The following is a 17,866-nucleotide window of genomic DNA, read 5'->3' on the forward strand; positions in this document are numbered from 1 at the left end:
ATTTTCACATGCTAATATTGCTCCATATTCATGTAAATTTGGTGATTTTAACATCTAATTTTCAGCTATCTTTTGACATCATTTGAGTTTCATTTCCATTGTTTATGCAAATATTTTATTGCCTTAATTGTGAATGAACACATTTACTTGAACCATTTTGAAGCATTTCACATTTGAGACACTATCTCTACTTGCAAGACACATCTATTCATTTGCATCTCCATTGCACTTCTAAAATTAACCTCCAAGCATAAGCTTGGTTGATAGAAATTTAGGACAAGCTTCCCTAGCTTTCATTCAATTTCCTTGACTTGAGTTTTGAACAAAGGTTAAAACACGTGACCTCACAGTTCTCTTGTGGCCAAGTCCCTTGTAGGAACGAAGGCACGTGGGTTGTCTTGAAGTCTAGGTGGGTATCGTTAATGAAGGACAAGTTCCTCCTCATCCTAGCCTTCTTGCAATTCACCTCACTTCTTTACCAAGTTGAAGGAATTGAGGGGAAGAAATCACCCTAGAATAGGCATTAACTAAAATCAACCAAGAACACATTAGCACACAAACACCATACAAATTTTGAAAGTTTCTTCTTGCATGCATTTGAAGTTGGCATCTCATTGAACATCTCACTATTAGAGCTCTTTCTCAAATACATGCAAAAGATTTAGAAAGCACTTACATCTCATTTACTTGCAAGTATTTTAAATTCACTCTTGTGCTTTATTTATGCTCATTTGGATCAAGTTTAAAGCTTTATATCATTGTTGTGTTTGAGCATGTTTTCTCTTTTCAAGTACAAGAAGTATTTATTTGCAAGCCTTTCAATTTTATTAAGTGGTTTCATTTCAAAATTGTATAATTAGATTTTAGTTTTGGTTTGATTCACTAACGTTTGTTTTGCAACTTTCATTCCATTTGATCTTGTTGTATCTTGAAGACATTTCCATTATTGCAAGTACTTTATTATTTGAGCATATATTTCATTTCTTGCAAGATTATATTTGGCACTGGTCTACTTACATTTGCCTTGCAGGATATATTGTTGAATCATTTTGATATATCTACTTTTGATGTTGATTACATGCTCATGATCGTTTGTACTTGATAGACCTTGTTATTGCCTCAAGTTATATTTCAAGTTGTTGAATGGTTGATGCTCTAATTTACTTACTAATTATCTCCTAGGACTTGTTACTTTTAGCAAGTGCTCTTTAGAAACCTTCCTTAGGGTTCACCCCCCTTGGCTTTAGCTAGGAGAGAGCCTAGATGGAGAGAGTTGGGATTAGATGACAACCCCTTCCCAGAGCTTTGCTACCAAGGCCACAACTAGTGTGGTTGAGGGTTTTTCCCACATTAATTTAGGTGTATAAGCAAGGCGGCAACAAGCACTACTCGATAGGTGGGGACTCTCCTTTGCTAACTTCTCGACTGTTAGTTTACCCTGTAAGTCACCCAATGCTTTTCTGAAGAGAACACATGGAGGATAGACTCAATAGAGACAAGTCAGCGGATAAAGAAGATGCTAAAACTTACTCTCAGCTGTTCTAAACAGAAAAAATGACTATTTTTAGTTCTAGGAGGGGTGCCCCACTTATTGGATATGCATGTTAAAATTAACTGACATACATTAAATGATCTTGAGTACATCTGATATTTTCTCTCTAGGTAGAGCACATTATGCAAGATGAGTGGGGCACATGAGTTAAGTTTAACGTATCTCTAGATGAGGTGCCCTCACTCTAATTAATGCGAACACAACGATGGTGAGCAATCACTATTCCAACACTGTCTAAAAATAGAAATCCCTAAAGTATAGGAAATGATGCAAAACGAAGGTAATGACGCAGAGAAGATAGTTGGACTAACAAACTAACTATTAATATGCCTTAATTTTAAAACTAAGCATGTTGAGTTAGATAGGAATCTTAGTGCAGGTTAATGAAATTCTTGAAGCTAAAATTCATTATGAACATGATACATATGGCCTCTAATATACAGGGTCAATAAAGGGAGTTTTGTGCTAATGTAATTGATTTGACATAATGGTGTAGTAGTCATGACTCATGGTGTGCCATTTTCCTTAGAAGCAAAATGTGAAAAGCTGAATTTCACTAACAACAGTTTGTCTGTTATTTCTTTATTGGGTATTTCTGCTGTGCAGTAGTTTTAACTTTTGCCCTTTTAAATTCATCTGATTTGTGTTCTAACATTGCCTGGTAATTTTTAAGAGGGGTAACTAGACTCTCGTTATTTAGATCTTGAAAAGAAATTTACTGACTTGGCGGGGCGATCAAGTTAGATAAGCTATATACAAGTTTATTTATTTATTTTGTTAATATTGGAGAAATAATAATCTAAGCATGGGTTGAAGTTGGAAGGCTGTTATATGTTCTCAAAACTAGTTCTATTTTTTATTTAATCCAGGTACTTGAAAGACTTTCTGAACTTAAAACAACAATTGACGCTGGCATCCGTCATCGAAACAACGTTCTTACAACGATTGGATATCAGCTAGAAAAATGGACTGTGCTGGTATTGATGTCCTTTTTAATGGAGCTATTTTCTTTGACTTGTTTACACTTCCATTTTGTAAGGCAGTTGAACTTAGAAGTTCAGATTCTTATCTAAAGTCAATGTGAACATAATATGAAAACAACATTCTTCATTGAATTGAGCCATGCCATAATGATAAGACTAAGAGTAGTAGTAAGAGCAATCAAAGACACGGAGCTAGTACATTGGGACAGTAAAACCATTTTCTATAATTAAATCGTAAAACTGATTTGTTTGCATTGCCTAGGTGAAAAAGGAGAAAGCTATTTATCACACACTAAACATGCTCAATGTTGATGTGACTAAGAAGTGTCTTGTTGGGGAGGGCTGGTGCCCTGTCTATGCAAAAGCTGAGGTAAGTTTCTCGTGTCATTTTTTTTTCCTGTTCTTGTTTTTTTTTTGAGATTTTTAGTTTTCTACTTTATTGGCCTTATGGTTTAAATGGAGATTAAAGCTTATTCCATGGTCAAATTCTGTTGATTCGTTTTTTCTATGTATCTCTTTGTCATTTGTATGTTTTATTTGCTATTTGGTAGGATCTACAATATGATACAAGTAGGCGCCACTCTTTCTGTGCAACAGATTCAAGATGTATTGCACCGTGCAGCGTTTGAGAGCAACTCACAAGTTGCAAGCATATTCCATACACTGCATGCCACGGAGTCACCGCCTACATATTTCAGGACGAACAAGTTCACTGGGGCTTTCCAAGAAATTGTTGATGCATATGGGTGAGTACAATTACCTCCCTGGTGTTAATCACTTATGAAGATATATTTTTTTAAAGTGGGTGACATCTTAATCCTCATTCTACATAGTTATTTTAATTGTCCTAATTTACACTTATGTAGTCATGTATACGAGTAATGCTCTTCTTGGGCTATTGAGCAAATTGTTTCACAATTAAGCATAAAATATACTGTGTTTGGCTTTAGTAATTTGTCTTATTGGTTTTGTATTAAGTCTGTGCATTTAATTTCAATTTGTTTTGTAAGAATAATGCTATTTTAGTATTTACTGCTCATCTATGATTGTAATTAGCAGTTTCTTGTTAGAAACTTGCTGTTTCTATATTCTTAGTAGAAACTTGCTGTTTCTGTAAATACAGTTGTATTATTTATGGAGCTTTACTGCTCATTGTAAATCAATTCAATTCATTCATTGATTATGGTATCGGAGCTTAGGTATTCTTTTCGAAATTTTTTTCGTTTGGAAAATTTCGTGCTATGGTTTGAACACTTGCATGTCTGCCTAGCATCACGTTGCTGTTAAAATCTGCATGCGCGGCTCTGGATTTTCGCATTATCATTGACCCAACTTCAATCGTACAACAATCCTGTTTGAAAGCACAACATTTGAAGGAGCACTAGATATTTACTGTATTTGAGCAGTATCGTCATCGGGAAAAGGTTCCAGACAAGATTTTTGGATTCTGCGTTTTCTCCGGTATCTGGCTGTTTCCAATTTGCCAGTGTTTCGTTGCGCGAGCTGATGTTCCCACAGAGAAGGGTTTGGATATAATTCGCTATCTGAAATTTCTTAATTTTGAAGAATTTGGCTGATCACTCCGACCTTGGTCCTTTAATCCGAAATTCCAATCATTTACTGTTAATTAAGATCCGTTGGATTGGCGATTGAAGGAGATTTATTTTGTTTTTATCAAGCGCTTCTTTTGAATTCCACAAACGTTACATCTGGGCCGGCACTATATGCAGGTTCGAGGGATACCACTTATGCCTGTGGTTCCCACCGTTTATTCGTGCTTCCAATCAAATCGAACCTTGGTGGATTGCTTGATACGTCTGCCTTCACCGCTGAACCATGCCGTTGGATTCGAAACTGAGATTTGGGGGAAGAAGCAGGCTGTTGAAAGACCAAACGCGACCACTGGTGCGGGATCTCTTGCTCTGTTCCTTCACCGGAATCCACGATCGAGAACATTGTGTTGCCGACGCTAATTCTGGAGAGACCACGGCTCAGTTGGGTCTACGAGACAGGCAATCGACAGAAGCGACTGAGAGTGGGTACAATCGATGCAAAAGAGCCACATTTCACGTGGATATTGCGTATTGTGTACTCCGTAGTGCATTAGTTTACAGATTCTGTGATAAATTTAGGTATACCGTTTGGCGAGGTGGATTTTATAAAACTATGCAAGAGGCTACATTCCATTTGAACATAATCCTCTGTGGCAGCGTCTTCACCTGAGGCTACAAATGGCATTTTCTGCAGCTGTAGGGTATTTGACACTGTTTGGGCAGCACAGTTATTCTCTGAGCCAGTAGCCCTATTCATACTTACCTGTGGCAGCAGAAGAAATTTGAGGCATCTTTGTGATAACAGTTCACCTTTGTAACACTGCCTGAGGCAGTTTTGTGGCACAAACTCTAGTAGTGTTGGAGGCTTTGTTGGTGGCAGTGGACCCTTCCGGAGGTCACTTTTCCTGACTGAGGTAGTTCTTTAGTGCAGGTCTGAGAGCCGGAGGTAGAGATTACTAAGGCTGGTTGCAAGGGCCAAGTTTTCTTTCTAGTTCTCTTTCATATTGCACTAGCACTTGTCAGATTTTGCTCGGATCAGTCGGCATCTACAATCCGTGCCAGATTCTTTGTTGTTTTCTGTGTTTTGGGAAACGTGCAGATGGCCTCGCTAACAAATCTAATGTTGGAAGGCAGTAAGTGCTTTAATGGCACCAATTATAACATCTGGAAACAGAGAATGTTGACCATTTTTGAATATAGGCATCTTGACCAACTTGTTTTGGGCAAAGAGCTCATACCTGGTACAACTGGTGCTGATCAAGATAAGTTTGATGATCGAAATCGAGAGGCTGTTGTGCTTCTCAAACTCTCTGTGACTGATGATCAGTTACCGTAGATTCCTTCCAACAAGACAACTGCCGAAATCTGGCAACATTTGAAGGAATTGTACGAGACATCCGACAGGAGCAGAGCTTTTTTTCTCAAGAATTAGTTGTTCTCCATCATGATGGAAGAACATATGTCTTTACAAGAACATCTTAACAAGATTAAAGACATTTGAGATCAGCTCGAAGCCATTTGTCGGACCATGGAGGAAGAAGATACGGTAGTCATCACTCTGAAAAGTCTACCAAAATCTTATGAGCACTTCATAGAAACACTCAACATTACCTCCACTAATGTTGATCTGAAGTTTCCAGAGTTATGCACCAAACTCATGCAGCAGGATCGTTGGAAACAACAATTTGGTAGTAGTGCTTCATCAGGCTTAGAAAATCCTTTCGTTGCCAAATATCAGTCCTCTTAGTCCTTTCAGCAAAAAGGTTCTTCTCAGCCTTCTGATCCCGCTAAGAAGAAAAATGTGCAGTGTAATTACTGTCACAAGTTCGGCCACATGATGAAAGATTGCCGAGAGAGGATTGCTTCTGAATAGAAGAAGCAGGGAGGGTCTTATCAGCAAGCGAATGTTGCAGAACATTCTGAGCAGGAGGAATTTGCTTTTTACGCCTTTATGGCTAAGAGGTCCTCAGATCATGCCCCGTCATTTCCCTGGTACATTGACTCTGGTGCATCAGGTCATTTTTCTCACAAGCGTGACTGGTTTATTGACTTCTCACCTTTCAGTGATTCCGTGGTATTCGGCGGAGGTGAAGAGTACACAGTAGTTCGCAGAGGTACTGTTCAGATCCAGTTTGGTGGGCGCACTCTCATCTTCCTGAATGTGTACTATGTTCATGGTATGGAAATTAATTTGCTTTCTGTCAGCCAGATTATGAGGAACTCTCCTCAACTTGATGTAGTGTTCAGTGCGCACAAGTGCTCCATTATTGACAGGGAGACTCGTCTTACGGTTGTTGTTGGCCTAGAGGATCATGGTCTATACAGGGTTCTTGACACTGGTGATTCTCTAGAAGTGGCTCTAGCAGCTCGTGTTTCTCCCATCAACACTCTGTGGCATCATCGATATGGGCATCTAAACATTCAGTATCTCTCTCATCTCTCTCGGGAGGGACTTGTGTCAGGGTTACTTGATATTCAGACTCAATAGTTGGGAGTGTGCAGCGCCTATCAAGTTGGCAAGCAACATCGGTCTTCATTCAAGGATGGAGAATCTTGGTGTGCATCTAAGGTACTCCAGTTATTTCATGCTGATATTTGTGGTCCTATGAATACATCTTCAGTCACTGGTTGCAAATATTTTTGCTTATTGTAGATGATTTCAGTAGAAAGATGTGGGTGTACTTTCTAAAATATAAATCTAATGTATTTAGTATCTTTCAAAAGTTTAAGTCCTTAGTTGAAAAAGAGTCTAGCTGTAATACCATAACTCTTAGGACAGATAATGGGGGGGGAACTTTGTTCTTCTGCTTTCTCCAACTTCTGTGATACCCATGGCATCAAACGCCAGTTAACTACACCCTACACTCCTCAGCAGAACAGTGTTGTCGAACGTCGCAACCGTATGGTTGTTGAAATGGCTCGTTCCATGTTACAACACAGGAGTGTTCTGAACAAATTTTGGGCTGAAGCAGTGTTTACTGCTGTCTATCTTCTTAACTGATCATCTACTCAGGCTGTTAAGGGGAAGACTCCAGAAGAGGTTTGGTTTGGTCGTAAGCCTCAGAACAGTCACCTCAAAGTGTTTGGCTCGGTTGCATATGCTTGGATTCCAGTTGCTAAGCACTCTAAGTTGGATTCCAAAAGCCAGAAACTCATGATGACAAGGTACAGTGACCACCACAAGGCCTATAGGCTGATAGATATAGACATTGGTTGTCTTAGCTTCAGTCGGGATGTAGTGTTTGATGAAGACAGAGGATTCTTTCAGTCTCCTACTTCTCAGCAGTGTTCTGAGGATCAGTCTCACAGTATTCTTCTTTCGTTAGGTCCACCTGATGGGAGGGATGATGTAGCATCAGTATTTGATGATGCACTACCTGAGCTTCCACCGGAAAATAATCCTCCTCTTGCTGCTTCTGTTGTTCCTGAGCCTCCTCCACCCACTCTTGATATTAGTTCTTCTACTCTCCGGCCTAAATGGTGGGCTAAAACTATTGGTGATCTTCGGGATAATGAGCTCCTTGAAGGTAAAACTTCCCAAAATAGGAGCAAACACCAGCCTATAGTAAATTTTGCTCTTATGGCTAACCTACACAGTGTTTTTGAGCCTCAACCTATTCAGAGGCTAAGGGTATACCTAAGTGGGAACAGGCTATGGAAGCAGAATTCCAGAGTCTTCAGAAGAATCACACTTGGACCCTTTCTAATCTTCCTACAGGGAAGAAGCCCATTAGCTGCAAATGGGTGTATAAAGTAAAATACAAAGCTGACGGGACCCTTGACAAGTATAAGGCTTGTCTTGTTGCTCGAGGATTCTCACAGAAGGAAGGCATAGATTGTGAGGAGACCTTTGCTCCTACAGCCAAGATGAGCACCATACGACTTGTCCTTGCCTTAGCAGTGCAGTTTAGTTGGAAAGTCCATCAGATGGATGTAAAGAGTGCTTTTCTGAATGGTGAGTTATAGGAAGAAGTCTACATGATGCAGCCTCCAGGATTCAAGGTTGCCGGTCAAGAATAGAAAGTTTGTAGATTAGTCAAAGCACTCTATGGTCTGAAACAAGCCCCTCGGGCTTGGTACATGAAAATTGATAAGTACCTAACAGATCATGGTTTTCAGTGGAGTCCATCTAATGTAAACCTGTATATCAAACATACTGGTGATGATATTTTGTTTGTGGTTGTCTATGTGGATGATCTTATCATTATTGGTGTTCAACACATATGATCCATGGGATCAAATAGGATTTGTGCAACACTTTTGATATGACAGATTTGGGACTTCTTCATTACTGTTTAGGGGTGGAAGTCTGGCAGATTGAGAACAACATCTTTCTCTCTCAGTTCAAGTATGCTAGAAATCTTGTGGACAGGTTCAGAATGCAGGATTGCAAACCTACCACGACTCCTATGGAACTAGGGCTCAAACTTTCAGCTCAGTCATCCTCACCACTTGTGGATGAAACTTTATTCAGACAGTTAGTGGGCAGCCTCATTTACCTTACTGCCACTCGACCTGATATCAGTTTTGCAGTGAGCTACATTTCATGCTTCATGTCAGCTCCTAAGGTTGATCATTGGATAGCAGCAAAGCGTATGCTGCGGTATGTAAGAGGCACTCCTAATTATGGACTTCTGTACACTCGGAGTTCAGATCCTACACTCTGTGGTTACACAGATTCAGATTGGGCTGGTTCGGTTGATGACCGTAAATCTACAGCTGGGTATGTGTTTAGTCTGGGATCCGACGCTGTCACATGGGCTAGTAAGAAGCAACAGGCAGTGGCTCTCTCCTCGACAGAAGCAGAGTATCGGGGAGCAGTTAAGGCATCTTGCGAGGCAGTTTGGCTTCGACGTATGCTTGCGGATATGTATGTTTCCCAGTCAGGTCCTACTCCCTTATTCTGTGATAATCAGGGAGTGCTCAAACTTGCCAAGAATCCAGTCTTTCATGAACGAACAAAGCATGTGGAAACCCATTGCCACTACATTCGCCAGCTTGTTGAAGACGGATCCGTTCAGTTGTGATATGTTCCCACAACGGAGCAGCCTGCAGACATCTTCACCAAGCCCCTTGGTCCTGATAAGTTCGTAAAATTCAGAGGATCTATCGGTGTTGTAAATAGATTGAGCATTAAGGGAGGGTATTAGAATAATGCTATTTTAATATTTACTGCTCATCTATGATTGTAATTAGCAGTTTCTTGTTAGAAACTTGCTGTTTCTACTTTCTTTGTAGAAACTTGCTGTTTCTACTTTTTTAGTAAAAACTTGCTGTTTCTACTTTTTTAGTAAAAACTTGCTGTTTCTGTAAATACAGCGTCACTGCTCATTGTAAATCAATTCAATTCATTCATTGATTATGTTTCCCTTGGATTATTGGTCTGTGTATTTGTTGATTCAAATTTTAGAGCTGTAAATGCTTGAAATCCATAAATTGAAATGAAAATTGAAAATTTTATAAATCAGTGTTACATTTATCGTTATTGGGAATTTATTGCCACGGGCCTGAAATATAAATTTTCAGAAATATGAGAAATTATTGGGAAATTAAAAAGAAAATAGAAAAATAATCATTCTTTTTTCAAAATTTTAAACTTCTAAAGAAACATCAACTTCAAACAAACTCCTTGCTACATAAATATAAAAATAAATTTGATATGTAAGATGTATAAGATGCCAAGTTGTACATCAGATATCGATATTGAAACATGACATCTGTCTTGAATCATGGGTTCTGACAGGATGATACAAAATCACATTAAAACAAAAATAAATGTTTCTCATTAGATGAATTATGGCAACGAAAACAACAGTTTTCCTCTTGTTTGCTTGATGGAAAATGGTCACAGACTCACAACACCTCTGACAGTGTTGTCAGAACTGGATTGGTTGACCACAAAAACTTGATCCGGACTGGAACTGGAAAAATCTGAACGAAAAGACTGGTTGACCAAAAGATACATAAAATATTCAAAATTTGAAAAAAAACATATACATTCATGTGTATCCATATGAATTGAAACCATTATACATAGATATGCAAAGTTTCTCATGGCAAGTAAGGGTGCATATAACCAAAATAGCACCAAGTGCAATCCATATTTGAATCAAAATACATCAACAAAGAGCCTCTAAATGGCCTCTAGAGTCCAAAAAAATCATGTTACAGAAAATAGCTGCATAACATCAAAATCATTGCCTATATTGGGATCTGCATCATTGATATCATCCTCTAAGCTAAGTTGCAGGAAACGTGGCCCTAGGGGTTGTTTCCTCCCGGGAAACGAAACGAAACCCGGAAACGCGTACCGTATGGCCTGGAAACGCGTTTCCGGCCGTACTGCCACGTTTCCCGAAACGGAAACGTGGCAGTACGGCCGGAAACGCGTTTCCAGGCCGTACGAGCCACGTTTCCCCAAATTTATGTGTTGTTTTTATTTTTTTTTTTTTAATTTGTTTTTAATTTTTTTTAGGTTTCCGGGATGTTCTAGAAACCTATTTTAAAGTTATAAAAGAGCAGTTTGTCTCATTCTCTCATCACACTATTCAGCAAGTCGTTTCTCTTGGAGCAAATGGTGTACATTTGCAAAACCTTGCCATTCGTATTCTTTCACAAGTGGCAAGCTCTTCATCAGCAGAAAGGAATTGGAGCACTTATGGTTTTATTCATTATGTGAAGCGCAATAGGTTGGGCTCACAGAAAGCAGAGGATCTTGTTTATGTGCACTCCAACCTTTGCCTTGCATCTCGTAGGGGTCCATAATACAACAGTGGTCCTTCTAAAGAATGGGATGTGGATGCAGAAAATCCTGATTTGGATCTCTCTCTTGCTGCCCTGAATATTGAGGCCGAATCTGATAGTGGAATTGGTGCATCATCTTCTTCAGCACTACCATCCACTGTTGAGCATTGTGCTGCTTCTATTTTTGATGAGGATTGTTATGATAAGGATTAGTCTTTTGTGACTTGTCTCTATAGTTCTTGCAGCCTTATAGTCTTTATTGTACTTGCAGCCTCATATACTAATATAAATAAAGGCTGATTTTGGATTTTCCTATATTTTTATTTTCATTATGTGGTCATTCATGACTCATGAGTAAATGTGATGTAAATTTAATCTTAATGTTTAAATGTAATAAATTATAATCATATAATGTAAATGTATCATTCATGCTTTATGATTGCACCAGTGTTACTTGGGAGCGGGAGCGGAAGCGGGGAGCGGGAGCGGAAGCGGGAACGGGAGCGACCATTTTCAGAAGCTCCCAGTTTGGGAGCAAATCCCGGAGCGATTTTTTAAAAATATATATATATTTTTATATTTTTTAATTTTTGATACATATATGTCAACAAAAACATGTAGAATGATGAAATAGACATAAAAAACATAAAAAAACATAAATTGATCATTGAACCATATCACATCAATCATCTAGAAATTATAATCGTCATCAACCTTAGTAAAATAATAAATTAAAATAACATTCAATTCAATAACATTTATCATCATTGATCACCAAAGTAACAAGTTGTACTTGTAAGCCAAGTTTAACCATTACAAGAAGTAATATCGAAGATATTTCTAAGTCCTAACTTCTAACTGTTAACATGATATGAAATGTAAAAAATTTATAAAATGAAACATGAATAATGAGATGAAATGAAACAACTTTAGTCTTTCACAAAGCATCATATTCATAATTCACAATCATTACCAATGAGTTATAATTGCCAAGGCCCAACTTCAAACTTCAAATTTTCATTGTCACAGTGATATAATGTTTACAAAAAATATCATAATGTCATAATGATATGAAAGAGTCAAGAGTCAAGAGTCAAGGACTCAAAACTCAACACTGAACAGTTATGAAAACTAAAGTGACAAGTCTAATAGAAACTAAAAAAGACAAGTAAACTGTAAATCTACAAGTGGCCCTTGCCACGAGAGTCTCCAGGAGTATAACTAGGTCGTGGTGGTCTTCTAGGAGTCTCCCGCCCAGACCGACGACTAGAACTAGAGCCTCCACGCGAGGGTGTCGATGGAGGTGGCGACAGCAATGGAACAAGACTCGGGCCCCGAGAACTGCTACTGGATGGTGGAGGTGGAGGTGGCATGGCTGCTGCAGCTGCTTCAGCTTCATCCCGTACAAGCTCATCTTCTAGTTCTTCCATATGTACAATGCCATCCTCCAAATTGTCGTCCTCAGGGTGATTGTCCCAAATTTTATATGTGGGATCTTCATTAGCCCGATCACAGTAATGGCTCAACAACCTCAAATTGTAGTGCACATAAACCAAGCTTTCTGCTCGGTTTTCGTTGAGCCTGTTTCTTTTCACATTATGTATATAACTGTAGGTGCTCCAACACCTCTCTGCAGAAGAAGAATTTACAACCTGTGCAAGAACTTTCAATGCCAATTTTCGCAAAAGTTCGTCGCCGCCATATGTTTCCCACCATGTGAGAGAATCAAATTTATCTTTGTCGTCCATTGCATGGAAGTTACCATACAAACCACTGCCAGTGAAGTATCTGCCTATTTCAAGGCGCACAGCTGCACATTCCTCCCTGTCAGGCACCAACTTTTCTAATGCATCCAGATATCCTTTAGTTACCTCTCGATCTAAATGGGGTTTGGTCCTAACACCATGATCTGAATATGAAACTACTTGAAATTCGTTTGCAAGGTATTCAATTCAGAAATAAACATATTTAAAAGCTTCCCATGTCTTGCAGAAATGAAACACATGAATTTTTCAGCTGATTACAACCCATTTAAGCATAGCAGAATTATTTCCTTTTACTGTTTAACACATAAAAACGAATTTGTTCTGCAAAATAAACCAACCACATATGCACAAGAAGTTGATAAAGCAGTTCACCCCCTCCAGGGCTACGTCTGCTGGGTCCAAAGCCTCCAAATGGGCTTGTCCTTGTTTTTATTAAATGCTCAAATTGAAAATACAGCTGAATAGAAGCATCTACAAGAGAAATAGATGGTAGAAATGGATTCAGAACACATGAATCCTTCAGGATTGACTATTGGATCACCTCCAATGGATACCTGCAACCCTGTACAGTCTTCCCAATACTGGCCCCTAGTGGCTCCTAGAACTTTCACGGCTCCAAAACATATGCAAATGACCTCTGATGGCTGTAAGACCTGCACCAATGGCTTCAGAAGGTCGAAATTATCCAAAATCAAAAAAAAATTCGTCCAAAACCGACTTTCTGGGCCAAAGTTATGGCCATTTACTCCAGACTGCCAGTTTCCCCTAAAAGAACTCCAGCTAACTTTAGTGAAAGTCCAGTTAGCCCCGCCAAATATGGCGGGACCGCCAAATTTGGCGCTCCGCCAAATAAATCCGCCAAAACTGCAGTTACAATAAATGTTTGGTAATGGCCGCCTCGGATTTCGTGCCAGCAGTTTGTGTTGGCGGTTGGGTTAAGCCCACGGTTCTGGCACCTGGTCGTATGGCATGCGGGGCTGGCCCCCTTTGTTTTCCCGCCGATCTGAAATTCAAACTTTATTAAAATATTTCTCCGCCTACGTAACAAATGAACGCTTGGTGGCGGGTTGGTAAAGCTTGGCATTTGTGTAGACTTGGTCGCGGGTTCAAACCACCATTACACCAATAAATTTTAATATGCGCCCATTTAGTTGCTGACGTCATCTGGGGGCCACGTGGCGCCCTCCAGGTCTGCCACGTGGCGGCCTGTGATTGGCTGCAGAAAACGAATATTCCCTAGAATATTCCAAGGAATATTCTTCGGAATATTCTTTTTTTAATTTTTTTTAAAAAAATATTCCAATTTTCTAATGTACTGGACAAAATATTCTTTTGATCATATCTTCTTCATACGGCGACCGTTTTCCGAACCGTTTGCGGCGCCGGAATCGTGAGGACGAGCACTTTCCGGTCGTTCAGCTTCGAACCAGTTCTGAGCACTTTGAATTTTGAGCATTTTTACAACACCTAGGACTTGAGCACCTGATCACGCCTCCCCATTGGGAAGCTTTTGGACCCCAAAAGCCTTCAACTACCTGTTAAAGAGGTGAGGGTACAGCTCCCTCACTCTGTCCACCTCCATCCATTTTGCCTTGTTCGGTTTGCTGCCTTTGAAACCAACCCGAACATAATCTACACTGCCCCTCCTTGAAGTGCGTGTCCTTCTGTCAAGGATTGTATCTTCTTTCAGCTCATCTAAAAATTCTGGCGAGAAATCTTCTATAGATGGCAGCTGAACAACACTTTCATGATCAGCAATCAAAGGAGGTTCATACAAACGTAAGTTCTCCACATTGACAACAGAATACATTTGCATGTAGGAAGGCAAATCTAATTGAAAAGCATTATTTCCAACCTTCTTGAGGATTTTGAATGGACCATAACGAATAGGCTTCAGCTTTTTACCTTCTCCTTGCATCCTTTCCTTACTAATGTACAGCCATACCTCATCCCCTTCTTGAAACTTGTGATCGACTCTATGCTTGTCGTGTCTTTCCTTGTACTTGCTTTGACTCTTCTCAAGCTGTTCTTGAATTTGCTGATGTATTTGCTGAATTCTTTCAATGAATGAACGAGCTTTGTCAATGTCACTATGTCCCTCAATGGCGACATCTTTCTCAAGAATGAAATCAAGAGGTGATTTTGGCAAGTAACCAAAACAAGCTTCAAACGGTGAGGTGTTTGTGGAAGAGTGCTTGGCACGGTTGTAAGCATGCTGTATGTAGTGCAAATGTTCATCCCAAAGCTTGGGATGCTTGCTGCAATAACCTCTCAAGAGGTGCACAATGGTTCTGTTCACAACTTCAGTTTGTCCATCTGTTTGCGGATGGAAAGCAGTGCTTTTCTTCAACTTGGTGTCCATCATCTCCCATAGGTTGGACCAAAAATTCCCCACAAATCTGGAATCCCTGTCACTAATAATGGAAGTAGGCAAACCAAAGTGAATCCATACATGATGAAAAAATAATTCAGCAGTTTGTTCAGCAGTTATAGTTTTCTTACAAGGCATAAGTATACACATTTTGCTGAAACGATCAACTACTACATATAAATAATCATGCTGCTTTCTAGATTTTGGCAAACCTCCTACAAAATCCATAGAGATGCTCTCCCATGGTCTAGAAGGTACCGGCAAAGGAGTATACAAACCAAGCTTCCTATTGCTAGGCTTGCTTGTAGCACATAATGAACAACCTCTTATGAACCTTGAAACAGAATCTACCATGCGAGGCCAATAGCAATACCTCTGTAGATGTGCAACTGTTTTGCTCACACCAAAATGGCCAGCAATAAGAGAAGAATGAGCTTCTCTTATGACATTTATCCTCTCCCCCTGTGGTATACACAACTTGCCCAAATGAAACAGCAAATTGTTATGCATGTGATAATCATTTTCCTCTACATGATTCCCTTTACTCAAGTTAGCATACACATCTTTAAAGTCATCATCAGATGCATATTGTTCTATGTAACTATCATGTACAATGGAATCATTCTTAAGTAAAGTAATAGCACCAATAATAGGCCTTGAAAGCATATCAGCAACCTTGTTCAAAGTACCTTTCTTGTACCTTATTACCAAATGGAACTGTTGCAAGAAGCCCATCCATCTGAAGTGTCGTGACTGTTGTAACTTGCTTTGTGATTGCAAGTACTGTAAGGGTTGATGGTCGGTATGTATAACAGTTTCTTTGCCCATCAAATAGTGTTTCCACTTTTTGACGCTTTGTACCAACGCATACAACTCCTTATCATATGTAGGATAATTTACAACAACACCATTAAAAGTTTCAGAATGAAATGCAATAGGCTTACCATGCTGTAGAAGAACTGCACCCATAGCATAATCACTAGCATTCGTTTGTATCTCAAATGGCTGTCTCAAATCTGGTAATGCAAGGACTGGAGCTGAACTAATCTTCTCTTTCAAAGATTCGAAAGCTTTTTGTTGCTTGCCTCCCCATTGGAAAGCATGCTTCACACTTGTCACTGCATGCATAGGAGCTGCTATAGAAGAGAAGTTAGAGATAAACTTCCTCCAATATTGAGCTGCACCCAAAAAACTTCTTACCTCTGTTATGGATTTGGGAGTAGGCCACTTCACAATAGCCTCAATCTTAGCAGGATCAATTCTCAAAGCACCTCCTCCTACTATGTGTCCCAAATAAACCAAAGAAGTCTTTCCAAATTCACACTTTGACATTTTAAGAAATAACTGATTCTTCTTCAAAACATCAAGTACTTTTCTAACATGCATGACATGATCTTCTCTAGACTTGCTGAAAATTAAGATATCATCTAAGTAGACAATAACGAAATCATCAAGAAAAGGACGCAAGACATCATCCATTACCCGCATGAAAGTTGCAGGTGCATTGCACAAACCAAATGGCATCACAAGCCACTCAAAGAGTCCTTGTTTGGTTTTAAAGGCTGTCTTCCATATGTCACTTTCTTCAATTCTTACTTGATGATATCCACTACGCAAGTCTAACTTAGTGAAATATCGAGCATCTTTCAGCTGGTCTAGCAAATCATCTATCCTTGGGAGTGGGTAACGATTCTTTACCGTTATCTTGTTCAAGGCCCTGAAATCAACACACATACGCCAAGTGCCATCTTTCTTTGGAATCAATACAATCGGTGACCCACATGGCGAAGTACTTGGCCTTATGAAACCCTTGTCCAACAAGTCCTTGATTTGCTTCTTTATTTCAGCATTCTCCATAATAGACATGCGGTACATGCCTATGTTTGGAAGAGGACAATCTGGATGCAAATGGATTTCATGCTGAATCTCCCTCTTAGGAGGCAAACCTGTTGGCTCCTGAAACATCTCATGATATGCATCAACTACATCATACAGATCTGATTTAAGTTTTGGATCACAATTGTCAAATGACTCATGATTCACATCAACCTTGGGCTTAATCATAAGAAGAACAAAATTCTTACTTGAATTGACCAGCCTTTTTACCTGTCCTGCATTCACCATCGCTATATTTGTCTTCTTGCGATGAGCTCTAACAATGAACTCCTTGCCATCTTTGAACAGATGATATTTGTTTTCATGGCGATGAAAGATAGCTTTTCTGTCAAACAATAAGGACTTCCCAAAACAATTCCTGCTATATCAAAAGGTACCACATCAAGTTCAACTGTATCAATAAAATGTGCAGTAATTGCAAAGCGCAATGTGCACTTTCTTGAAACTTGTAAATTTGCATCCTTGCAAATCCATCCAAGTGGATATGGCTTCGGATGTGGAACAGTCTCAAGTTTAAGCTGCTTTACCAAGTCTTCTGATATAAGGTTTGCTTGTGACCCACTATCAAAAAGTGTGTCAATCTTAGTATGTTTTGAAATCACCCTCACATGAAACAGTTCAATTCTTTCTTCCTCATTAGGAGCTTGTACATGGCAGTTTGAGGTACTAGTGCTGGCTTGAGTTTCAATTTCTTTTCCCTTCAAGTTTTTCAAACCCATGGCTGCAATTTTGGTTTCATCACCTGAATCTTCCCCTAAATCTTGTGGTGTAGATGTAGTAGCAGCAGTTTTCTGTTTCCCTTTGGATTTGTTAAATTGAGGTCTTTTTTCAGGATATAGTTTCCAACAGTTTTTCTCCTCATGGCCTGGTTTAGAACAATGTTTACAGATCACTTTTTCACTCTCCTGTTTAACAGATGCATTCTTTTTACCCTTTCCCTTGGAGGTTTTCTCTTTGCTTTTCCCCTTGGGGGGCTTGTTTCTACCCTCTTCAAATGTGTT

At 39.4% G+C, this 17,866-nt stretch overlaps 1 protein-coding gene across 2 annotated transcripts in view; it reads left to right on the forward strand.

The window, feature by feature from the left end:
• The window catches only part of LOC149185416 (V-type proton ATPase subunit a1-like), a 270,968-nt gene that overhangs the window by 131,805 nt on the left and 121,297 nt on the right, over nt 1-17,866 (forward strand). For both annotated transcript variants that reach the window (XM_089417936.1, XM_089417938.1), the window contains 3 exons: nt 2,422-2,529; nt 2,798-2,905; nt 3,133-3,281. In XM_089417936.1, the coding sequence (XP_089274062.1) occupies nt 2,422-2,529; nt 2,798-2,905; nt 3,133-3,281 (365 nt within the window). The remainder of the gene's footprint in view (nt 1-2,421; nt 2,530-2,797; nt 2,906-3,132; nt 3,282-17,866) is intronic.

The sequence above is a fragment of the Pinus tabuliformis genome, chromosome 3_2 (assembly GCF_031772625.1).
Source record: "Pinus tabuliformis cultivar Carrire ecotype Pingquan chromosome 3_2, CPIR1, whole genome shotgun sequence".
NCBI classification, from domain to species: Eukaryota; Viridiplantae; Streptophyta; class Pinopsida; order Pinales; family Pinaceae; genus Pinus; species Pinus tabuliformis.